Source organism: Chaetura pelagica, unplaced genomic scaffold (genome assembly GCF_000747805.2).
Source record: "Chaetura pelagica isolate M959 unplaced genomic scaffold, ChaPel_1.0 scaffold300, whole genome shotgun sequence".
Lineage (NCBI taxonomy): Eukaryota > Metazoa > Chordata > Aves > Apodiformes > Apodidae > Chaetura > Chaetura pelagica.
Window position 1 is genome coordinate 1,991,460 of NW_009951945.1, and position 25,391 is coordinate 2,016,850.

A 25,391-nucleotide genomic window follows, 5' to 3' on the forward strand; every position below is an offset into this window, starting at 1 on the left:
AGGAATGCTCTCCTGATAGGTAGGTTTTGCAATGAGATCACAGGATCTCGTCAACTATCTTGCATTTCCCTTCTACCTCAGAATGGAGCCTCAGTGCTTTTTATGCTGATGTGTTACAACATTTTCACTGAGCAGAAATGGAGAAACTGGCATATCAGCCAGTCCTAGTTCAGGTACATCCATTCTCTCATGAGATAAAGGTGCTACTAATTGATCTTTTCACCTCTGTATAATAAAATTATGACAGCAGAAAAATTGTTTCCTGCAAGCAAGAAAAGTCAGACCCATAAAGATGAATGGGGAAAGGAAATCAACTGCAATTCATCTCTCCCAATCTGCAGATTTTAGAGGGTTTTGCTTCATTTTCTCAACTAGCCCTGAACTCAACATCACTTCTTCTGAGTCCCATACTCCCCATGCTAGGACAAGCAGATGGAAGTTAGTTACCTTAGTCAGGGTCCTGTTGGGAGGCACTGGCCTGATATCAAACTGCAGATCTGTTGTCAGAGGCAGCCCAAAGCTCCAGCCACCATACCTGGGTGAAAACCAGAGGGAAATGGGTTGCTACCCTCATTCAAAAGTTTCAGTATTTAGCCTGGTACATGTTAGCATGTCACCTCACTTAACTCCAGCCTGACTTAAAAACTTACCCCAGTAGGTAGTGTGCAGCCAAGCCAGTGGTGCTGCAGGAGCCCTTACTTGGGGGAGACAAAAGGGAAACAGAAACTTGGCAGCACTATCACAAAGCTGTGCTGAAAGCCTCCATTTGGGAAGCACTTTGGAGCTGCATGGACTCCTAACATGCCTGGCTACCACACTGGAAAAAGATGACTGCTTCTTAGCTAGAAGAGCAGCTCAGTTTAAATCAGTGGCAGGTGAACATGTACCCTGACAACCTTAATGGCAGGCTGGTTTTGCCCCAGGATGAGCTGTGTTGCAGGATCCAGAAACACTAATAGCTCTAACAGTCCCATGGTGCAAGAGGTGTTCAGCCTCTAATTCCACTGGCATGGATGCACTTGTTTAAGTGAAGCACACACTGAGGCTCTTCAGAGAATCAAACTTGGAGGAAAGTTTGGGGGAAAGTTCCCAGGGTTTAATTCATGACAGGTTGTGTCAGATTTTCCTCTTTGTAAGCATGTGAGACAGATAAAGGCTTGTCTCCTGATCCAGCCATCAGCCTATCAGGTGATTGACATATTATCCCTGTTATGATCAAGCAAAGCACTTGCACAAACCTTTAACTCCATGACTGCAGGACATTTGACCTCCTTCCACCAGAGTCACAGTGACCACCAGCAGAGTGGCCCTTCTAAATCCCTACTGCACTGCCACCACTTCAAGCACAGCAGATAGGATACATTTAGGAGGCTGCTCCCAGTGCAATTCAGAAGGAGATTTATGTGGTACCTTTTCTGCAGGAAGTCTTTGGCAGTTGCCAGAATGTAGGTCTCCACATTGTGCCCTGACAGGTTGTAAAGCGTCCGTGTGGAGAAGGTCCTTCTGTGAGGGGGAGTGTAGTTGGTCTGTGGACATGTCTGAGCAGAGACAAGTCAACAAAAGGGTTAGTGTCTGTTTTGACTAAAAACTAGTGTAGCAGGACAAGGTTGGGGGCTGGCAATGGCAACGTTCTGGGACTGAGTCCTGCAGAAGCTGATGGTTTGCAAATCAGGGTGCAGAGGCACCTGCTGTCCTGAACTCACTTAGCAAGGAGCTTAAAAACCATCTTTGCTTCAAGCTACCAGACTTCAGTTCTGCTGCCATCAGTGAGGCCTTGAGATGTGCTGCACCTAGGGAGGTTTCTGCTGAATCAAAGCTGATCCTGCTTGGCACCACCAGAGTGCTGCACAGGCAACAGCAGAGGGCAAAACAACTCGCGGAGCAGAAAACTCTTGATGGCCTCAAACTCTCATCTTGCATTTCACAGCAGCTGTGGTCTGCTTTTTCATTTTACTGACAGTCACTGGGAATATTTTCCCCAGCTTCAGAGAAACCATGGATTAGTCCTGATTAGATAATCTAACAGGTCACACCCACCTGTCACCAGGTTGAAGTGTCCTACCAGACAGCAAGCTGGCTGCTTCTTTCAGCTCATCCATAACAAAAGCCTTGGCCTCCCCCATTGTGTTGCTGCTCATCACTTTGCATCAGAGGACACAAAATAGCTTCCTTCATGCTGAGGAACACCTGCCTGTGCCTGCTAGAGCTGAGACTCAGCTTTGAACATTAGCCTGACTTACCAGAGATACTATGCCAATACTTTTAGTGATGTGAAATTAAGTTTATGTCCAGAAAAAAAACATATAAAATAGCTGCCTTTTAGGGACCGACTAGGAACATTCAACTTACATTACAAATGGCATCACACTGTGCTTTGAGTCTGATTTCCTACTGAAAAAAAAGCTGAAGACCAGTGCAGAGCACTGGAAGGAGGAGAGCTTAACTGCAAACTGGACAGTAAACCTACTGTAACATCACTGGGGCAGAATCTGCCTTTTCCCCAAGTGCATGTAAGGACACCAAGCCCAGCAGTGCCCATGTCTGGTTCTGCATGTACCAATGTAATGCAAATAACTAATATTATTAATCATCACTATTCATAATAAGGAGCAGAGTAAAAGCAGATGGACCTAGACTTTGCATAACATTAAATTCTGAAGAGCAAACAGCAATAATAGCTGTGCTTTCATATAATGACAGTGCTTGTATAAAATGCAATTTTCCTCTTGAATACATGTTCACCTCTGCTAAATGGGACAATCATACAACACTCAAACACTCTGTTAAATGTTTTCCCACCACGGGGAGGAAGGCAGATATACTAGTCTGTGAATCTTCTGAGGGTGCTGTTTCCTTCCCTGTCTCCAAACTGGAGCACACAGTGATTATCCAGTGTACAAATTAACAAAGCCAAAAAGAGACAGGAGGAATCTGAACCCTGAGCACCCCCTAGTATCATTCTTGCCCACAAAACCACTCCCAAACTACAAAGCCCCCCAAAAGGCCCCCCAGGCTCCCTCTCTCTTGGGTTTATTCAAATTACCTGGATGCCATCTGTGCAGTTGCAGGCAGAATACTTAGTCCTCTGGCTTCCACTGACAATCCATGGGCCCAGCATGTCCTCCTTTAAACACTGCCTGAAAATGAACACATTTTCCTCTGAGGTTCTCTATGCTCAGGTGGACAAACGATGCTAATTGCTGTCATGTTTAATAACAGCAAGGATGGCAGCAAGAAGCTTCAGCAGAAAAGGAGACCACCTTGTCAGCTCTGGGTGCTTGAGGGAATACCCATGCTCCAGCTGCCTTCAGAGCTGGTCAGGAGAGAGCCAGCCCTGCTCTGCTCTCTGTGCCTGGATTTGTTCAGCTGAGCAGGAGGAACCCAGACACCACTACATCCCTGTGGCAGGCAGTGGAAGGAGTTAGCACACAAAGGCCAAAATCATCTTACTGTGCAGAAATAAGGGCTGTTGGCATTGCAATAACTGGGGAGTCCTGTGATGGACTGTATTGACCAGGCAGTCACTGTAAATACTCAGGATAAATATTTGCCTGCAGACAGGCAGCACACGCACTAGTCTGTCCAGGATTTTACTACCCATTCCTTGAAAATTTATCTGCAGAACCCGAAACAAACCAGTCCTTATGGCACAGCTTTTAGATACAGATAGCAGCAGCTGTGCTAAGAACTTTGAGGGTGGGCTCAGTGTTATAACTGGGATTCTTGGGGAGGCAAGGACTGTTTCCCAGACAGAACAGCTTGCTCTCCTCTGGGCATCCTTATGACTCATAGTAACGAAGCAGTCCAGTTGTGGTCCTGAGTATTTCTTGAAGAAAAGGACACCAGTTTCAAGGTTCTGGGGCTGTACAGAATTCCCAGTCTCCACTTTAAAGCACAATCTAGTTTCCTGTTTTCAGGAATACCTCCAGTTCTGTGCTGGCAGACAGAAGCCTTTGCCCCAAGCTGCACAGGAGCCATGCAGGCTCTCGGCAGGGCTGAGTGTTTCACACCAATCATGGCTACACAGCTCCCTGCTCAAAACTGACTTGCATCCCACCAGCTCCCATCAGGGAGCAACACAAGCTTGTGCCTGCCTGTAAAAGGCCAGTTAGACATCTCCTAATGAGCTGAAAGAGTCTGCAAGTCCATCTGAAGAGAGGCAGGAGATGCGTGGGTTTTTTTTCTCTGCTTGTGGCAGCAACGTATGAAAATTCTGCAGGTGATCAAAGATGGATGTTAAGGTCTAATGGTTAATAGCCTTATGTCAATTCTCTTGCATATTTGGAACATAAATGGAAGAAAATCAAGAGCTACTTACAAATTGCTTTGATTCATGCACGTGTTATCTGTTCCAGGGAAAGCAAGCATTGAAGCAACTAAAGCTTCTGTGGTTTCATTAAAATTCCTAAGATTTAAGAAAGAAAAAGAGAAAAGTGAGAACAGAATAATGTTCAAAGTGCTTCCAGCTACCACTGAGCAGAGGAAAAACTGTCTGAATGAAGCAAAATTTAAGATACTAAATAAATGGTTATTTGTGGTGCTAGCCCTACAAACCACTTAAGTACATGCAGCACATAAGCACAGACACAGAGGTTTGAAAGGTTATTCGTGTGCTCACTGCTTAGAGCTGCACACACCTACTGCACTGATTTGCTGCCTTCAGATTGAAGCACAATAATGCTGAACTTTTGGACAATCAGGATTTTGGTTCCAGGCTGAAAGCATCTGCAGCAATTCTCAGGCATTGCTTCCAGTCTTGTCTCAATCCGCTCTCTCATCTGTGAAGTCCATTTGGTTTTGGTCATTCAAGAAGATGCTTTGTGCTCCTGACCCAGCTTTCTAGCAATGATCCGTCAGGAGAAGCAGAGAACATGAGGAACAGAGGGCTCAGAATTCCCCCATCTAGCAGTACTGAATCAGAAAGGCAGGGGGAAAGAACACCTAGGAGCAGACATGCTTTAGGGCTTTTATATTTCTGACTTAAAGCTGAGAACCACTGGAGAAAGACAACAGTTCAAATCATGAAATCAAAATGATAGAAATGATAATCATTTTGGTCAGTAGATTTTTAAGCACAATGACAACATTCAGTGCTGGTGTCTTAATCACACTGAAGTAGTGTGTGTCCTTCAAAGGACTGCTTGCCTTGGGCTAGTGGGGCCTGGGCAGGAGAGCATGTCTGACACCACCAGAGAGGAGAGTGATGCAAACAGTTCACAAAATGGATAGGATTTGATCCCAGAGCTGTAGTGTTGGAGACAACTGATGTGGGACCTGTGCTTAACATCCAGGGGAAAAAAATAAATGTAGATAAAGAAAGTATCTCTGGGACAGAATGGCTTTCACAGTGCCAGAAGACTTCCATGGCAAATACAAATCCTATTCTTCATGTGCTCCCCACTTCATCCCAACTGAGAGGCTGTTTTTCTAAAGCTTTGTGATTGCTGCTCTGAGCCAAGACACCTCTCCCAGCTATCCCTTAGGAAAAGGACTTCTACATGTTATCTGCTAACATAACTGCACAGGTAACTTCATTTCATGTTAGCTAACACTTTCCGTGGCTCTTTATAAACACATGGGTTTAAGGATCACAAAGAACTTCACTCACCCAAAGAAATCTGCCTGGTCGGCCGTGCCGTACAGAGAGGGGGAGAGGACCAGCTCAGGATATTCAGTCTCCTTAGTTCTCAGTGTCCCAAGTCCCATTGCAGCCATCACAAAGAGGACTGGGAGGATGACCTGAGCAATGAAGCCTCTGACATCCCTCCGGGTGTGGTGGAACCTCTTGATGAACAAAGCTGATGTCTTCTTAAGTAGCAAAGGCAACCCCTGCAGGCTTTTCGATCTGATCAGGAGCTGGTCTGGGTGCAAAAGAAGAAGACACTTTGTCACAGACCTGTGTTTGTGAAATGCAGGGAGAACTGATGGTTACAGTACCCTGAGAGTACATTTACACCCTTCCTTACCTGCACTCCTTTACAGATGCCAAATCAAAACTCAGTTGGAACATATGCAAAGGGGTCAGGCTTGGGACAGGACTCAGATTTTGACTCTTGAGTCTTAAGCTCATGTACCATCAGTCTTTTTGTTTCATTTAAGATGTGTATATGTAGTGAATTCATTTGAGATTTTTGTGAGAGGAACACAGGCCTTCAGATGCAACAAGTTATCTACGTTCTACCTACCCAGCTGCAACTTACAGGGGAAACATATTACTCTTTTATATTTGCAAACTGAACACTTTCTTATTTTAGAAAGCAGGTCCTCAGACAAATGAATAAAGGAATTAATCCTGAAATAAGAAAGCAAGGCACACAAACCAGTTGATATTTTACACAGACAAGTTTGTGGAATACTAAAAGCAGAGGCAAATCCAGTGGAGCCTATTCCTCTTTATGAAATATTGATCTATACAGCCAAACATGAAGCAAATATTTTTCATTGCTCTCATTAGGAGTGACACAAAACACTTCTCTCCACATGAGTTACTGTTTACAGTAACATTTACAGTGCAGGTCAGCTTTGAGAAGCAAGTATGAAAACACCACTGTGTTGTCCCTTGGATGCCTCCATAACTATAAATGGTGTATTTATAAGCACAAAACCCATTTTTCCTCAGAGCATTGAAACCAGGTATTTGCTTATTTTTGGACCCTAACACTTTTTGCAGCTCTCAAACCCCCAGAGATACTGATGTAGCTTGATTCTCTTCTGAAGGGGAATTTATCCCTCTGTCTGGCCCTTTGAGCTGTTTCACCATTCTGCAAGAGCTGGGACACAACATAAAAAGCAACAAGCAGCCAGCTCAGAGCTGTGCTGCTTTTGCAACAGGCTATGGGGGTTTCCACAAAGCTTCTCTCCAATTCTACCAGTTAGTTATGTAGAAATAATCCTCCAGATCAATTACAATTACTTGTAGAGGAATGCATTTGCTTTTTCACCCATAGACTGTATTGGATTAGATTAAAACCTGGATCAATTTAGAGGAATTCAGATGCAAACAAACCCTCTCTGTCATTTATTTTGTGATTCAGACTATTCCAAACCAGTGGATCTAAACAAAATGTTGAGTGTTGTACTTCTAGTGATCCAGTGATTCCTGGTTGGGTGAAATGTGGTTTTCAATAAAGAAAGTGGACAGGGACCTCAAATCAGTCCATCTGTCACCATTTGTATCTGCAGCAAATCTGGAATAAAACTTAGAGGTAATTTAGTACCATCTCTTTCTGTGAAGGTATCTGTGCTCACAGACATTCCATCACTGCCAGTTTGACCACTGGCTCCAGGCAGCTGTTGGAACAGCTCAGCATCTTCCTGCTGGTCCTTCCCTAGCTCTTTTGTCAGGTTGAGAAACACCTATGGGACAAGGAAATATAAAGCAATATTGGTCCAAAGGAAAAACAAAAAAAATAAGTAAAAGGAAAATTGCCTTCATCCTGGCTCAAACCAGGACAACTCCCTTCACCAAACCAATAATCAGAGTCCACTCTCCCACACTGTAAGCTGTAATTGGTGCAGCAATTGTAAACTACAATCCTTTTTGTTCCCTCTGTGAAAGAAAGCACCTTTTTTTTTTCCCCACTATAAAATTGTTGTTGTCCAGCTCCTCATCAACTCCTGGCTCTACTCTTGCTGCAGCAGTGGAAACTTCAACCTTTGCAGATGCCCCCTGGATTGCTCTTACCCTAATGTCATTGATAATGAGTAGGTGTAAAGGAAGCTGCATTTCAGCTCTGTCCTACATAGCTCTACCACACCCACACAGTGAGCACAGCACACAGACAGCTCTTCCTGCACAGCAGCAGTGACAAAACAAGGAGGGTTGTTTCCCTGGGATATTCTCCCCTCTAGTCTCTGTGACAATCCTGGCTGGCACCTGAGCTGCACTTGGTATGTGCTGTGTAACTCATCCTTGTTGCCTCAGAAAAAAACCACCTTAAAAACAAGCAAGAATTTCTGAGCAGAAAGGTAACAAACTCCCACCCTCATTTCTGCAAGACAAGGGTCATGGCTGCCCATCACTTAAAATTACTTCTTATTTCTGATGCAACTATATGTTTATTTGACCAGAGATTTCCCATGGGCAGAAAAGGTGCCTGGGTTACTCCAGGGTGCACCAGCCGACTCACTTGTGCAGTACAGCATCCATGCTGAAGTTCATCTTTTAGATGGTTTGTTAACTTTCCTGCTGACTGCACCTGCAGACAACCCCAGGTTTGTGGGGACCAGGAGAACAGTTCACAGAGAAAATCATCATTGCCCTCTCTCCTTAGTCTTACTCCAGTATCTCATGTTTTGGGTAAAACACCAAAAGGCTGTTAGCCAAGTGAGACACTGGTGCACTTTGTGCATTAGTGTATGTATAGATTTATGAATACACCTTCACACACCACTTCTTCCCCTGCCTGCAACTCTCACCATTCAAAATGTGCCCCCACCTAGCCCAGAAAGCAGAGCTACAGGGTGATCTCCATCACATTGCATTACATTGAGCAGATCCTGAGCTCCTACCTCTTCCACAGTTGTGTTGGAAATCCCGTAGCAACCAAGGTGGAGATCACTCAGGCTGGTATCCAGGGCCCTGAGAAGCCCCTGGTAGGCCCCTGAGACTGTGGACTTGAATGGGGGCAGCACATACACCAGCTCTCCACCAATATCCTCCTTCAGATAAGCCTCTGGAAGGTGGGACTGGATCAAGGAGGTCACTGCTGTGGTGTCACACTCTTCTATCATGATCTGAAAAAGGAGAAAAATGGACCATCCAAGACTGTGCTGGGCTCCATCTGTCCACAGGGATACTGGGATTGGGCTGGATTGACCACTGTGCACTAACTAGGGGGTTTGCAGGGCAGCAGAGAAGAGAAAAAGGCAAGCCAAGAGAGAGCTGACACCTGAACTTGGCTGCCAGCACAGATATGCTCTTTTCCCATGACAAACAGGACTTGCATATGGGTCCTTTTCCACCTTCTCTATTTCTACTGCCAGCAGTTTGGAAGAGGGGCTGATCATCTGTGTCATCTGCATGTTGTTCTGTGTGCTAGGGCTGTAGCAGCACTGCAACAAATGCTATCAAGAGCAGAGTTCCCCCCTCCTTGCAAGCAGAATGTTTTGCCTTAGGCCAAATACTATTCATGGACTCTTCCCATCTGCTTTCTTTCTCTGAACTCCAGAATTCATGCTCTCTGCACCTGGCCTTGCCTTTAACCCTCAAGGAGATCCTGTTCTTCAACAAAGCAGAGCACTGACATTCCTCTTTGTGGAGTGTCTCTGAGGGCTGGGCTGGTGGCCTGGCTGGAGAGCCCCCCTCTGCTCCAAAAGAAGAGGGGACCACACACTCTCCTAGCATCTCTCAGCAGGCAGCAGCAGCAGGCTCACATTCAGAGCCTCAGGAGTTCTTTGGTACCACTGCTGTGCTTGGATCTGTCACACAGCTCCACAGGCATCTGCATCCCTGAACAAGCCTTGATGGTCCCCCTCAGAGCCAGAGCTGCTGAGAGCTGTAGGTGAGCTCCAAGCAAGCTCACAAAAAGGTGAACTTCTGCCCCTGGCTGTGCCTGCTGCCTTGACTGTGCTCATGGGACACAACAGGAAGCTGAGGCCCAGCAGGGAAGGGAGGATAAAAAGGACTGCATCGTGCACCTGGAATAAGAGAGACTCAACTTCAGACCTCTCTCTTGTGTATTAGAGCTGCAAGGCTTTGTGTAGGGGGCTGAAGCTAAGCCTCTGGTGTTCTGAGGAACTCTCCATATAAGTTGTCTTTCTGAAGGGAACTTATTTGTAAAAACAATGTGAATTCTGGCCTGGGACAGGAAGAGTGGGCCAGAGAGCAGAGTGCACTGTAACCTTAGCATCTCTGCTTGAGGCATGTGAAAAAATGGTCTTATTGACAGCCCAAGGAAACAGCCCAGCACCTTCTTGAACCCATGTGGCCAAACCCTAAGGTTTCAATCCAAAACACATCCCACTTTCTTGAACCCATGTGGTCAAACCCTAAGGTTTCAATCCCAAACACATCCCACTTTCACCCAAGCATAAAGTGGCCACATAAAGAAGTTACTCTATAAAAGTGACATTATACTGGAACAACCTTTCCACTTCAGACATCTAAGCCTGAGATGAACCTTCTGCAACATGTTTCACTTGTGTGGAACACTACAACTTGCCTCCTTCCTTCCTGTCATATGACTGACACAGTTCCCCACCCAAGATGCAGAAAATTCAGGACCAACTCAGACACAAACCTTTTTTTTGGTGAGTGTCAGGTGGTACCCATCACCAAAGGTTTCCTTGAGGTAGAATGGGGAACCACAACATTTGAGCCCTCCGTGCTCTAGGAAGGCGATTCGATCGCTCAGAACTTCTGCTTCATCCAAGTGATGTGTTGAGAGAATGATGGTTCTGCCTGGAGAACACAAAGCTGATGTCATCCACCATGGAATAAGCACACAGGGTTAAATGAGACAGGTGAAAGCTACACCTGGATGAGGGGACAGAGTATCAGATGAAAACTGACTGTGCTTTTTTTAGAATGATTAGTGAAATTGGATGAAAAGCAAGATACATGAGAAGCTGAGAGTATTATGAACTGTGTATTATGGTAAGGTTGCTTTTCAAATGACACCCTGAATTTACAGAAAAACCACCAGGAGGCAGCCAGAGTGGCCTACAAAAATCACAGTCTCCCCCAATTCATTCTCTGTGGCCTCCACAGTTGAAAGCTACTGACGCCATACTCTCAAAAGTGACATGAAGCGCTTTGCCACCGGGCAAGCAACCTGTCTCATCACACAGTACCTTTTTTATTCTTGGAGATAATTTCCCAAATACTTCTTCTAGAGCACGGATCCACCCCTGTGGTTGGTTCATCTAGTATCACCACCTTTGACCCACCCAGGAGGGCAATAGCTATAGACAACTTCCTCTTCATCCCCCCAGACAGGGAGCCAGCCAGCTTGTGACGATGGCTGTACAGTCCAGTCTCCTTCAAAGTCCTTGAAAACAAAGGAAAAACAACCCCCAAAGGTTGAACTTCAGGCCAGGGAATCTGAAAATACCCCAAAAAAACCCCCCATAAATGCAAATGAAAAACTGCTCAAGGATGGGCTGTTCTATTGAGTGGTCACACTGCAAGGAAATGATTCACCCTGTAGCTCAGTCACTGCAATTTTAATTTAAAAGCATTTTTTTAGGATGTTTTCAAAGTTTCCATCTGACAAGTCCAGGTTAAAGGCTCAACCTCATCAACTGAGAACACCGAAACTCTGACTCCCTGGGACGTTGTGGCTGCTTCCCTTCTCTACAGAAACAATAAAGCCAGCATCAGCTTCCTGACTGGTTGATTAAATCTCTTTCTGGGGAAGATTGCAAAGTAGCAAGGACTAGACCCTTCGGCCTGTAAATTCAACTCCAAAGAATTGCCACAGAAGCTTGTAAACACCCTGGAGAAGAGATGTTGGTTTCTTACAACCACATATATCAACACTCAGTATTTTCCTCTAGTCAGACCAGGGCATTGTTTGAACCATAGGCAGGGTTTGCAACAGTCCTCAGAACCATCCACTTGAGCTTTGCAATGACAGCCCCTCTTCTCCCTTCTCCAACCCTGCTGTTTTTATACCTCTTCACTTCTTGGTAGAGCTCCTGGTTACTCCAGTGAGGAACTTTGATGTACCCATAGAGCAGCAGGTGTTCCTTTGTAGTCAGGTAGTTAAAGAGCACATTGTGCTGCATACACACCCCCATGCTCTTCCTGATAACTTCTTGGTCAGTCCTGATGTCTTTGCCATACACAAAGATAGTACCTGATGATGTAGGGAACAACCCAGTCAAAATAGATCTGAAAGGGAAAAGTAAAGAGAAAATGAAGTTAGAAAAAGGAGAAAGCCATCAGTATTTTTTTTTTTTTTTTTCACATGGTCTTGTAGACATCATCACTTTCAAAGTCAGAAAGCCACTTTTGGACTACTTTTCATGTGTACTTTTCTCTCCTTCAGCCTTCCCCTCCCCAAGGCAGCCTCCTGCATATCCAACACATCAATACTAATGAATGCCCTTCCCTTCCAGTCTAATCACTGGGAATGCATATCATGCAGTTACTCTTCCCTCCTTAAGCTTGTCTGCAGCACCCAGGTAGCCTCATGTTGCTGACCACAACAGAGACTGAAAACCACATTTTCATCTCACTAACCACATCAGAGCATGGAAGTCTGATTTCACTGCCCCTGTTAACAAGAATTGGGGAAGAACTTCCAGACAAGACACTTCAGAGCAGGCAGCACTCTCATCTAGTTCAAGCAAACAGTTTCCTACCTAGTAATACCTAACAGACCTGGGTAAAACACCCTCTGCTCAGAATAACTGCTTGCACAATATAGGTAATTTTTGGTGCACTCCTACAGGGGCTAAAGGGAGAAGGGGCATCTCAGACTGCCCTTCACCTTCCCAGAGCTGCTTTCTCTCCCGAGATTTTTAACTATCATTAAAAAGGAAAGAAGTAACCTGTGACCTTACACAGGATTTGAAGCCTGCACTAAGTTTCAATAAGCTATTTTACTTTTCTGTATATCACCTTTGTCTACACTTTGTGAAGAGGATATGAGATGAATTGATAATAAGCAGAGATGAAGCACACATCTGTCTTATTAGTTTTGGCTCTTCTGAGGCTTCTATTTATCAGCTTAATGTTGCTTTCAGAGTGAGGCACATATATATCAGTGGAGAAATCAAATTCTACAGGTCTGTTTTAGTGCTGTTATCTAACAACTCAAAGAATAATTTGTAAGTGGCAAGGCTGAAAGGGCTAAAATGCCAGTGTATGAACCCACTGCTATTCCAGCCCAGCCAAGACATGAGTTTGTATGACTGAATTGACTTCATTCAGCTTTCATGCTAATATCACTTCAGCTTTGGTGTGTGCATGAGCTACCCACAGCTTTCAGGACAACCTAACCCCAGCCACCAAAGTGTCAGGGAACAAAATGCCAGAAGAGCTGCTGTGCATTACAGGTATCCTACTGGATAAAAAAAGCAGAAACCCCCTTTAATTCTACTAGATGAAGGGACTACTGAGGTTATTTGTGAGCAGGATCAAACTACAAGAGAGATTTGGCTTAATAAAGCATCTTATTCAGTCTCCCAGCATGCACAGCACCACTTGCTTTCCTTTTCACCCCATCGTGCCCCACAGGATATAGATATATATAAAAGAAGCAGCTTTAAAGGATACACACATGGTTGTAGTTTTCCCAGCTCCATTGTGTCCCAGAAGGGAAGTGATATTCCCTTCATAGAAGTTGAGGCTGAGGTTTTCCACTGCAGCTTTGGATCCATAAACCTTTGTTATGCCGCAGAGGGAGACTCCCAAGGTGAGGTCAGTGGGCTCTGGTTCCAGGTGAGGAGGGGGGGCACCTTGGACACCAAAAGGAAGGGTCAGAGGACAGTTACTGCACTGCAGCAGGGATCTTTGCTGCCTTTTTCACCTCAGAGATAAGCAGGGCTTTTAAACACAACATACAGGAAAAGGAGGTGCCTTTCAGCAAGGAATGTAGAGAATATTTCATGGGATCTGTATCATTTTTGAGCTCTCTGGGATTTCTCCTTTTTGCTTCTGCAGCTTCTAATAACTCCTGACAAGAAGCATTCATCACTTTTGAAAAAGTCTCATATTTAGATGTTTCAGAACACCCAACTTAATTTACACTAAGCAAGCACAGGAAATGAGAGGACACACAACAAAAACTGCTGAGTTATTTTCAGTTAGGTAGAAACAGCAAGCTTTTGTGTGTGAACCCACAGGATTCTACAGGCTAAACAAAGAGCCACACATCCCTTTTGCCAAGGGAGAACCTCTATTTGCTTGCACAAAGAGGTATTTCTACACAGAGCATTGCAGAGTGGGATATATGCATCTAAGGTGGCTGCCCCACCACACACAAATGTGTGAATATCAGTACTGGATTTCCACATCAAATAAGATCAGTGAGTATGATTTAAAAGCCAAAACTCCATTCATGTTAACAGCTTCTCATTTCTCCTGTGCTACAAAATAAGGATCAATACAGAAATTTTCTTTCTGAGCATGGTGCCCCTTTACATACTGGGCATCATTTACTGAAACATGAGTCAGTATCACTACCCCATCTAGCATTCACATACATATCTTGTTGTTGAGGGTGGCATCTTTCTTTATCATCAGCTTGGTGAAGAGAAGGCCTCTGCATTTCCCCTTCCAGAGAGGGAGGTAACTGTTGTATTCAACCCAGTAAGATGGAAGCAATGGGAAGTACCAGGGAGCAGCCATGCCATATCTACCTGCAAGCAGAAGAGGAATCTTATTTAGGTCTCGTTTCCCAGGAAGAATCATTATTGGGGTGCACTCAAAATAGCAAAAATAAACCCCACAGAGATCTCTGCTCATATATTAGTGATACTTGGTAGAGAATTTGCCTGATTGAGACAATAGGAAGGATTCACTAGTTTGTTATTCTGACTGACTTCATAGTTGAAGAGGAGTACTTAACATTTTCCACTGGGTAAACTTCCTTATGCCAGTGAACTGCTTCATTATGTGGGGAAGAAAAGCAGAAGACAAATAAACTGGATCTTGCCTAAGGCAGGAATTAGGTTTTTTAATCAAATTATATAAGTAATGCCACACAAAATCACTCAACTGGCAAACACAGGCTAAGATGGTCTGTTCTCATTTTCACACCCCTCAAACTGCAAACACATTTTGGAGGCTCTTCAGGAGACCCATCTACCCATGTGATAAGCAGAACCCTAATTGTCCCTTGCTCTGCTTTCAGTTTCATCAGTACTGCCAGACATCCACCAAGTTGTACTTCCTTTGATCTAGAAGAGGTATCTTGAGTGTGCAGACTCTTCCTGCCTGATCCATGTCATCAGCCACTGCTGAATTCACTGTTTTCCAAAAGAATGAGAAGCTTCATGTTCTTACCTGGGAAAACATTCCTTATATACCATCCCAGGATGAAGTAAATGAAAGAGTCTATCAGAATGAGCCAGCACATCCAGCCAAAGGAAGTGTTGTCTCCAATCATTGGGGACTTATACATGTTGTCCCACTGCAAACCTGCAGAAAAGGATTTAGAAATACAAACAATCAGTATTAGTTAGTGAAATGTCACAAAGAGAGGAGCTCAAAGCCTAGTTTTGACTGCAATGAACATACCTATGCCCTGTGCCTCGTATCGAGCAATGTACTGACTTGCATAACTGAATGCAGTTGGAGACAACAGACTCTGTGGAATGAACAGAATTAAAACAAAGGAGTTATGAATAAGTCTCAGGGAAATCAAGTCAGTTAACCAACCAAGTACCTCATTGGCTTGGTCCAGTAGCCAGAAAAATTAGTGTTTTGTTTTGTTTTTTCCTCAACAGTCACCAAGAGCACTGGACCAGGCTTATGATAGGTGGTACTTCTGGTCATGGGCTGTAAAGTCTCCTTAAAGCCTGCTTCCTTTTGCTTCCACACCCAGGACCCAACCTACACCCTCATACAGGGCTTTGTTTTAGCCTGTTGAAATACAGCCAGGTGTGCTGCCAAATTACCTGTCATTTCGTTAACAATTTTATCACTTACATTAACAAATGTAATTTCCTGCATTTGGTGACTCAAAGAAAACAAGACTGGCTTCTGGAACCTAATGCTTACTTATTTCTATCCTTGGTAAGGAACAAGGTTTTACATCTACTTCCATGGCTAGAAACAGGAGACACATGAAAATAAAGGAGAAGAGCCAGGAATGAGCAGAGCCAGCCCTCCTTCACTGCCCTGCTATCTGCACTCCCTACTGAGACAGCTTTAGGTTTTTGCAATTCAAAGCAAGTAGCCCAAACTGCTCTGATTCAGCTGGCAGGTGGGAACTCATTAAAATTTCCCAAATACTGCTTTCAGTCATAGGACACAACTAACTTCAGGTCTCCCTCACACAAACCATGGCCAACTCGACATGTCACACGACACCCACTGAAGAAACCTAGAAAGGCACCCAACTCACTTATACTTGTGACACCAGCTATAATAAGAGCTATATTAAGCTATAAGTTTATTGCAGGTCAGTGTCTGCTCCCCCACACGTGGCCCCTGTAACTGAAAAGCAAAACTTACCAGCACGCTTTTCACAGAGAAGCTCAAATGATTCTCAATGACAAGCAACACAATGAAGGGGAAGAAGGTGAGGATGTACACGAGACTGCCCACCAAGGCTGCTATGTTGGTGTTGTTGAAGAAGACACTGATGAAGTAGCTCATGGCTATGATGGACAGGCTGTAGTCCATAAGGTACAGGAACAGGAGCAGTGTGTTTGTTTTGGGAAGGATGTCACCCACTTTTAGGACAAGGATGAGGAAGGTGACAGTGATGAGCAGGAAGATGGCACACTCTATGAACCAGGCAATTAAATGGCTGCTGGCATTAACACCCATCATTTTCATGTACTACAGAGAGAAAGGTGAAAAAAAGAATAAAAAATGGCAACTGTTTATTAAGAGATCTTCTTGCTGATATTGAACTGGTTCTTTTTTTTTCAGTTTCTGGACAGGGCATACAACCAAATCATGCTGTTTCATACTTTGGCATGCTGATAACCAGAGAGAAACCATGCCCTCACATTCCTGGAATCCCCTCAGTTTGCAAAGCAGTCCTTTACAAAAGAACAGCACAAGACAGGATCTGCAAAGTATGAAGCATCACTGCTCACAAGCTCCAAAACAACTTCCAGCCTTGTATTTGTAACTTTTCTAAAGCATTTCGGTTATTTTTTTAAGATAATATTAATTGACCCAGTGGCTTGAGTGTAAAAACATTTAAGAATCTTTGAAAACTAACCTTTTCTCATACCCCCCAAAAGGCAACAAACAATAGTTAAATTCACAGTGGATATAAGGAAACAATATTAATCTTTATTAGCTGATGATCAAGTCCCCAAGACTTGTATAAAACTCTATGTTTGTACTGTTAAATCCAAAAGAAACTACAGGTACTAGTGCCTTGTTGTAGATGACTATTTGCCTAAAAATATAACTGACACCCTGTTCTTGGAGACAGTGACACTGGGGTTCCTAAACTAGAGCAGTGGGCTGCCAGCTAGCCACTTATTTTCAGTCTCATCACAGTTCACACACAGAGTGTCCTTTTTTTTGGTGAATCAGCATTTGTTTCCATGGTACCAGATAAAGAAACAAATCTGCTTAAGCTTTTGTTGCTTGCTGGAGCTTAGTTGTACAAAAAGTTCTTTGCTGCTCATCTCTCTTGACTCTGCTCACACTGGAAACCTGAGTTTGTGTAATAAATTCCCTATGTCCTCAATGCCATTTCTTTTCTGATAGGCAACCTGAATAAAGAACTACTTTTCAGAGGAGCTGATGTAACATGTAGCACCTTCTGAAATATTAATAACTTCGAGGATAGGAAACAAGTGACTTTTCATGCCTTTCTCCCCAGTAGGTATGACTCAAGAGTAAATTTCTAGAGAGCTTTAAATCTTCAGAAAACTTGTAACTCTCTGAGGTCCATGTATTTGCAGTGTTCAGAACTGCAAAGCAATATTCTCACCACTTGAAGGGCAAATGCTCTGCATTTCTCTGGTTTTCAGCTTGGTTGCAATGTCAGAATTCAAACCCTGCAGGTCAAACAATAGGTATTTGGAATATTCTTTTCCTAAATGCTTGTTTTGTTCTATTTAATATTGCACACGAGACCCACTAATGAGGGAAATCTGTTTCTAATTTTGCATGCCCCAGAAAGTTTCACCGTACCTCATAGAGCCTCAGATCTTTCTCTTGAACAAGTCTTTTAACAAAATCAGCTATAAACAGCACCCAGGCAGCCATCAGAGCAAATGGAAGAGAATAGGTCACACTGGTTAAGAACCTGTAAAAAGCAAATGGAGGCTTTAGCTGAATACAAAATGTTCTGGGCATTAAGGCTTTATAGAGAATATTATTCAGAATAATACTTTGGCACAGGAAAAGACATGGTTATACTTCAAAATGTGGAGTATAATTCACAATTACCAACATAAATAAATTTAAAAATAGGCTATTTTGCCATTGTATTGGACTTTCCATTCACGAAACTTTGACTGTTCAAAATATTTTGTGTTTTTTTTAAATCAGAGGGATTTCTAGATGCATCTTGGAAGTTTTGCTCAGCAGCACTGCTAGCAGCAACCACCATGGGCAGTGGCTCTCATGGGGTTAATCCCTTTTTGAGGCATCAAGAGCCAGCCACAATTCCCTATTCTGTTGAGATATATATATATACATATATATAATGGCTAAATGTTGTTACAATAAATATTTCTTAGTGCTAAAGTTTGGATGTGCTTCCCCTCAGAGCCTTGTTACCCTACAGGACAGGAATTGCAGCCCCAGGTCTTCACCATGGGCTTCCCAGTTCTTGGCTCCTCACTTTAGTTATAATCCTTCTCCTATCCCAGATGTGTGCAGAGAAAGCACAATCATGTAATTTCTCCTTTTGAAAAGTAAATTTTTATACCAGCAAATTCACTGCACTGTCTACTTTCTTCCTTGCTTCCTTACTGCTTTCTTCCCTAATTGCTAAACCTGGCTTAAAAAGAAATAATCAGTGTTATTCCTGGGAAAAATGTACAGTAGCAATAAGAAAATATTACATTTGTTTTGGTTTTTTTTTGTACATGTAAAGCTGAAAATTTCTCACACACCAGCATTTCCAGGAAATGCTTCCATGCAATTGAAGCCATAATATGAAGAAGGAAAAGGCACTTCTGTAGCTCTACTAGTTCCTTGGGGTGGGTTTGGGGTTTTTTGACTATTAAAAATTCAGGATTTCCCAACACCACCTGTGTACTGATATATAAATTCCCTCCATTTGCCTACAGGATATGATACCAATTGATAAACTGGCATTTTCATCCTGACTTCTGCATGCAAATCCAAAGCCATTAGGTATTTCAATAATTGAGCAAACTCATGTCCCTCTGAACCTGGGGTGGGCAGGGAAACCTGAAGGCAAGCAATGTTCTCAGCAGCCCAAAACCAGCCAAGGAGCAGATAACACTGTAGAAAATGCTTCCAGCAGCCAGTTATTCACTGTACAGAGCTATCTCACAGGAATAATCCACATATTTGCTACAAGAGGTTGACACTTGGTTGGAATGTTTGCTGCCTGGGTACTTGCAGGCACTCTGCAGGGTGGTGCATTGAGAAGAGATGATGGGTCTCTTCAGGGACAGGGTCTGCTGTGGCTCCTAGATAATCTTTTACTCATGCAGTAGGACCTACAGGCTTTTCAGTAGAAAGAGCTCCCAGGTCTAGGCTGTACTTTCAGTCCAAGGGAGTTCCTTATATCAGGGCAGAATCCAACCTACCAATACTGTTTTGCTGAACATCCTTCAGTGCTTTCTGCTGGACATTGAAATCCCTTCCCTGTGTGTTTCCCATTCTGTTTGGCCACCAACTGCACTCAGGATAATAACTATGAGGAAGTACCATGTTGCCAGCTTTCCAACACAGACTAAAACTGCCTTGCCAGAGGGGCAGGACCTCAGCTGTGGATTTGCTTCTCTCTATGGCATTTGGCAGAGAAGCAGATTCTAATAGCTGCAGATCTGGCTCAAGATGAGTGGAAAGGAAGAGGATCCAAAACTTTCTGCTCTGCTTCACCATTTGGAACTTATTCTGGTCCACACACAGTTCACACTGCTCTGCTCTGTAGAACAGGCTGCTAACCCTGGCAGCTCAGCACATCACAAGCTTCTCTGTCCTCCAACACTTTTGCAGAGATGAATGGTACAATTTAATCTTCCCTCTTTCTTATCCTTCTTAAAGCATCTGAGAGGCACCTGTGCTGAGAACTATTTGCTATAAGCTGAACATCAGCTAGAATCACTGGAATGAATAACAAATGCCACAGATGAATAGCAGCTTCTAGAAACAAAGCTCATAAACCAAGGAGCTCTTTTTTTTCTTTTCTCAATAAATACATTTTCTTAAGTTCTGCTGCACTGTCTGCATGCAAACACCTGCAGAGCAAGCCAACACTCTTACCTAACCCAAGTCCTGCCAGTCCCAGTCTCAGTTCCAGCACATATAGTAAAACAGGGACACCAACCTTCACCTGCTGCAAAACCTAGAGTTACCATCACCATCCAGGCACATAAAGAGCACTGAAAGCAAAAGATTTGGAAAACTAAACAGAGGCCATTTATACTAGATTTCAAAATTCCCTCTTTTGTTCAGACTCCTGAAAAAAACACACCACAAAATGAAGCTACTGCCATGCCACACCAAGGTGGTGAACTCCACTGCTCAGACAAGATGAGCTTGCACAAAAGCACGAAGACAAAAACCACCCAAACTTACATGTCCTTACTGTAGCAGGGATAAGGCATGGCCTGGACTTGAACAGCTATTTCCTCTGGTTTCTTGCCAGTCTGTAGTTCAATAATGGCTCTTTCAATGCTGTCCTGGATATAAATAAAGGCTCGGCTGTAGATCTGGCTCTGGGAGGTGGAGTTGTGTGGGCCCACGGTCCAGATGCGCTCCCTTATCCTATTGGTGGTTTGGGTGATCCTGCTGCTCATTCGAATGGTGTAGTTGAGCACAGGAGGGAGCGCCAAGTCCCCTCCAACTGAACGTCCACTAGGGCTTGAAGGCAGCTTGAAAATGATACCTTGGGAAAGAAAGGCAAAAGGTTTTCCCCTTCAGAGCTGACACCACAGGAGCAGAATGCACAGACAAGGTAGGAACTCCTCATTTTTAAAGTCTTTTCTGTTACAATCTGTCAGGTCATTTCATTTCTTTGCTGCTCAAATCATGTTCAGATGGGTAGGCTGCTTATCAAGGGTCTGGAAGTAGAAACTATACATCACAGCAGCTACTCATACTTTCAAATGTGACCAATGATTCTGGGTGTGAAAAACACCCCCAGAGCCTTTAAATCTTTTCCCACTGAGCCTTCAAAAACCAAAGGCTCTCAAAATACTGGAGAGTGTTGAAAACTGTTCATGACCTCTACACATATTGCTGGGCCCACACAGATTCCTGCAAAGCTGAGACATCTAAGAATGTAAAAGCTTTGCAAGTTCCTGTTAAGAAATGGCCTGTGTAAATCCTGTTTGGCAGGCAGGGTTTTTCCTTTAAAAAGTCTGTTTGAGTAGAGGTAATACCACAAAAGTTATTCTCTCCAGAATATTTTCGCAAATTATTCCATATATGAAGCATAGCATGGAATGCAGGACAAACATGGAAGAAAGCTGCTTTTCTGGGAACAGACAAGTATTTTCAGGGTCTTGAGTTCTAAGAAAAGAAAGTTTCTATCTACCCCTCATTTATGAGGTATAAAATTAAACAGGTTGCAGGACTAAGAGGTAAATCCTAATTGAGGAGATGCTGGGCATTCTTTAGAAAACAAGACAGATTTGTATTGTTTAAATTCATGGAAGTTCCTGTTCTCTGTCCCCCCTGCCCCTCTCTGCACTCTGATCTGAAGCTGCAATCCACTCCCACAAATGTAAGACGCGTGACTGAGAAGACCCAATATAATATTGCAGTGTTTGTCTGGAAGATCTCAGGAGCTTTATGACCTTCTGATAAGTTGAACTGTTTCATATTTAGATTTGATGACCTTGAAGGTCTTTTAAAACCTAAATGATTCTATGATACCTTTCTCAATTAAAGCACCTTTTCCCCAGGGAGCCTGAAAGAAGGCAGCTGTCATGAAGACTTCTTACAGGCAGTGAAATTTTGTTCAAACTGAGAATTAACCCAGAGAGAACACCAGCTCACCAAAGGCTTTCTATACATACATGAAAGGTGTGAGAGAAGGAGGTGGTGGTATAGAAGGGAGGGTGTAAAACGCTACCACAAGGAATCCTGAGTGTGCAGGTCACACACACACCAGGCTGGGAAGCGATTGCTGCGTGGTGGGAGCTGTGACCACAACAGTTGATGGTGGGAAGTCAAACTTCCTGTGCTGGATTCCACCCCCCTGTACCAGGCTAACTTCAGTTTACAGGGGGACACAAGACTGCCACCTACTTGCAAAAAGCTCGTTCTTCAGGAAGAGCTCTTTGGCCAGTGCTTCCATTTCCTCCAAGCTCCTGACTGCCCGGATGCGATTAAACGAGATGCAGGAGGACACGTTGACAGCCAGGGTAGCTAAAGTATTAAGCTGGTCAACAATGTCAGTGTTGTTCTGCAATTCCAGCCGAATATCATCTGGAGAAAAACAAATCACACAAACAAAACCAGTAGCATCAGGACACACAGGGGAAAAAAACAAACAAACAACAAACTATCACATCATTCTGCTCTTTACACCAACAATGACACCAGAAAGGACAAAGAAGCCCCATCATGTTAAGTGTAAAATACATGTCTGCACTTAGCAGGGCAGTGAAGTCATGTTGTTGACCCAATTTTGATGTTCATCATTTGTAATATGTTCATGAGTTTGCCTCTGGGAGGATGCCAGCAATGGGATGTGACAGCCATCCCAACTCTGAAGCTGCTACCAACCTGCTGAGCTTTTGGAGTTGCACCTGATGCTCCCCAGTCACTCCACACCTTATGGGTTTTGATGTGATCAACTCATCTGTTGAGCTGCTCGCTCTCTCTCTCTCTCAGGGGAGATTGTGCTTTATCCAAGTGCAGCAAACAAAAGTCATGTCTGTTGTGCTGATATCTGTGCTAAACCTGATCATGCAGTTTAATACAGAAGCTGCTGTTTCCTGGCTGGTTCAGAAGGTGACTGCACAATGCAGGGTAACTTATGTGGCGCAGCTGCTGCAGGCACCAGGATTTTATAGGGAGTTAAAGACAGGAGATGCTACTCAGGAAATAGCACAGGGGTCATCACAAACAGTATGGAAATATCCTTCTGTCTGCAATAGACTACAGCTACTGCTGGTTTGTGGTGGGCTTGGCTGGCACAACTCAGATTTATGTTGACACCTTTGGTCACTCATTGAAAAAAGGGGGTAGGGACAATAAGACCAGCAAGGAAGTGACTGTGGTGGTCATGCCGAGCACTAACGAGGGATGTATCCACCACCGTTGTTAGCTGATGATTCCCACAGTGCAGATCAGTAACTTCTGACCTTGAAGGGCCATGCAAGACCACCAGAGAAAAGTGAATTGCAGCAAAGCTTCTCCTGCATTGATTCCTCTGGCTTTGTCAGCCTGAGTGCTTTTATCTGAACCCTTGCTTTTCTGCTTTGGAAAAGTTTGAAGTTGAATTTGGATGTGATGCAGGTGAGCTCCCCGACACACTTCCCAGCAGAGTCCCAGGTAGTGTATTTGAAGTGATAATTATGGCTAAACAGTGTCCTCCAGTGGCCGCTCTCAGCTGCAGGGATTCCCGTCCTAGGATCCATCCCTTCAGCTCTCACGAGAAACATCTCTCGGTACAAGCTCTTTGCTTTCGAAGAGTCTTTTCCCAGAGACGACAAGATATGTGAATCACACCCGAGATTGCCCTGAACTAAAGCATCCGATGCTGGCCAGAGGAGAGCAGTATCAGAGGATGGCTACAGTTTGGTGACTCTGGAGCTCCCAGACCTGAGGCACAAGTAAGAGGGCAGCACGTGCGGATCAACTCACCCAGTTTATTTATTTGACTCAACAGTTCAGCTGCATCCAAATCCACCATCAGCTTGATGAAAACCTGCACAAAGGGATTCTGCAGGGTGTTCTATGAAAAAGCAGAGAAAAAGCATCATTCTGACCAGACGTCTCTTGAGTTTCTTAGCATATTTCTAAAATACAGCAGACCAGCATTTGTAGAACCCTCTCCCGCTCCTTTCCTGACCTCTCACATTTCACTCTGTGTCAGGATGGAGAAAAGTTAGCAATGAAAACATCATAGAAAGCCCTGTGAGTCCAGCCTAGTGTTTCTTGGAGGCAAGAAAGGATGCCTATTGAGTCTCCACCAGGCACTAGAGTCCCGTGGAAAAATCATGGAAAATCTTTGTTATTTTAAAAGTGCAGTAAATTTCACTTGTCTCTTTCAAGTCCTGTGAGTACAGGCAGAGCACAATGGGTAGGCAACCAAAACTTAGCTCAGAGACCACCAGACAGATTTTTGTTTGGCTCAATAGTTTATTATTCCACCAGTGAGTGCAGTCAGCAGAGTTTCATTTCACTTTTACATGTTCTATTCTGGATTTTGTCTCAGTGCCATGGAAATGATTATGAATTCCAGCTACTGAAATGAACTTGTAATGGTTTGGGACTCCAGAGATCTCATTTTCCTAGTTTCATAAGAAAAGGAGACAAATTTTACTGCAGAGAAGAGGAAGCAAGAATGTGAAACATTTCAGCCTACAGCTTTCTGTCACCAGACAAGGCTAGGCTCCTTAGGAGGGGAAAAATAAGTTTCATTTACATTGATCAAGGTACAAAGACATCTTCCAGTTCTTGTGTGTGTACCCAGAGCTCCATGCTTATTGTAGCTATTGTTTCATTTTCTGAAAAAGTAATTTCTTGCCTGATCTTGGCTGGCTGGATCACTCCATCAAGCAGAAAGTTAATTTACAAACTGAAGAGTGTTCCCTGCTCATCTTAGCCCTCCAGCAGACCTCAGGAGTATTTCTGCTACAGGAATGGGCAGGCACAGAAACTGTGAAGACCAGGACAAAAGCCTACAAGGGTTTCCCCAGCTGACCTAAGATGTCCCTGTGGTTCCTGGAACCCCAGTTTACTTCAGTGAAGAAATCCATCCTCCCAATTCCCTCTCATGAGGGAACAGGGGAGGCAGGATCTCATACCTTGATCATTGGAACTGTCTGGTTTAACTTAGTCAGTGAATTCATGATGACAGGAGACTTGTCCAACCACTCCTGGGACTTCAGGGCTAGATCAGCCATCTGCTCCAGGGTTGCATTAGACTATAAAAAAAACCAAAACACAACATGTAAGAGGTCATTTATTCATTATTTTAAAGGTTTCAAAAAACAAATACCTTACTTAAACAGGTAAGACCAAATTGGGTTTTCTTTGCATTTTCCATCACACCCTATCACTGTTTGGAAAAGTGTTCCTTAACACACTGAATTTGGATGCAAGGACTTAAAACCATGGCCTTGTATGTGACATTTGGGGAACATTCTGGATCTCAGCTTTCCATCTTCCACTGGCCTGCCTGCAAACAAGTACTGGTTGGGACATATGTCCCAGGAGACCTCTCTCATACTGGCTGAAAATACGGAGGTGAAACTTAATAAGCTGTAAAAAAAAAAGTGTTATCAATATTAGACCAACAGTTAATTTTTGGAGGTACCATTCATTCACAGAAAAAGATGACTAACGTGACCAGTGATGCAAGCAAGCAATGATAATGTTACTAATATTCCAAACAGTCAGAAAATAGACTTCTCTAAGAAAC

The 25,391-nt window shown here is 43.7% G+C and overlaps 1 protein-coding gene across 1 annotated transcript in view; it reads right to left on the minus strand.

Annotated features, from left to right (window-relative positions):
* Positions 1-25,391, minus strand: part of ABCA12 (ATP-binding cassette, sub-family A (ABC1), member 12) — a 53,904-nt gene that overhangs the window by 18,628 nt on the left and 9,885 nt on the right. The window contains exons 11-30 of the mRNA XM_009996856.1: positions 24,775-24,894; positions 23,609-23,699; positions 22,046-22,225; positions 20,369-20,678; positions 17,780-17,894; positions 16,130-16,459; positions 15,191-15,260; positions 14,957-15,091; positions 14,155-14,310; positions 13,230-13,407; positions 11,618-11,836; positions 10,795-10,991; positions 10,242-10,402; positions 8,512-8,736; positions 7,218-7,356; positions 5,609-5,861; positions 4,319-4,405; positions 3,044-3,137; positions 1,411-1,538; positions 448-535 (exon numbers count right to left, since the gene is read on the minus strand). Of these exons, the coding sequence (XP_009995158.1) occupies positions 448-535; positions 1,411-1,538; positions 3,044-3,137; positions 4,319-4,405; positions 5,609-5,861; positions 7,218-7,356; positions 8,512-8,736; positions 10,242-10,402; positions 10,795-10,991; positions 11,618-11,836; positions 13,230-13,407; positions 14,155-14,310; positions 14,957-15,091; positions 15,191-15,260; positions 16,130-16,459; positions 17,780-17,894; positions 20,369-20,678; positions 22,046-22,225; positions 23,609-23,699; positions 24,775-24,894 (3,276 nt within the window). The remainder of the gene's footprint in view (positions 1-447; positions 536-1,410; positions 1,539-3,043; positions 3,138-4,318; positions 4,406-5,608; positions 5,862-7,217; positions 7,357-8,511; positions 8,737-10,241; positions 10,403-10,794; positions 10,992-11,617; positions 11,837-13,229; positions 13,408-14,154; positions 14,311-14,956; positions 15,092-15,190; positions 15,261-16,129; positions 16,460-17,779; positions 17,895-20,368; positions 20,679-22,045; positions 22,226-23,608; positions 23,700-24,774; positions 24,895-25,391) is intronic.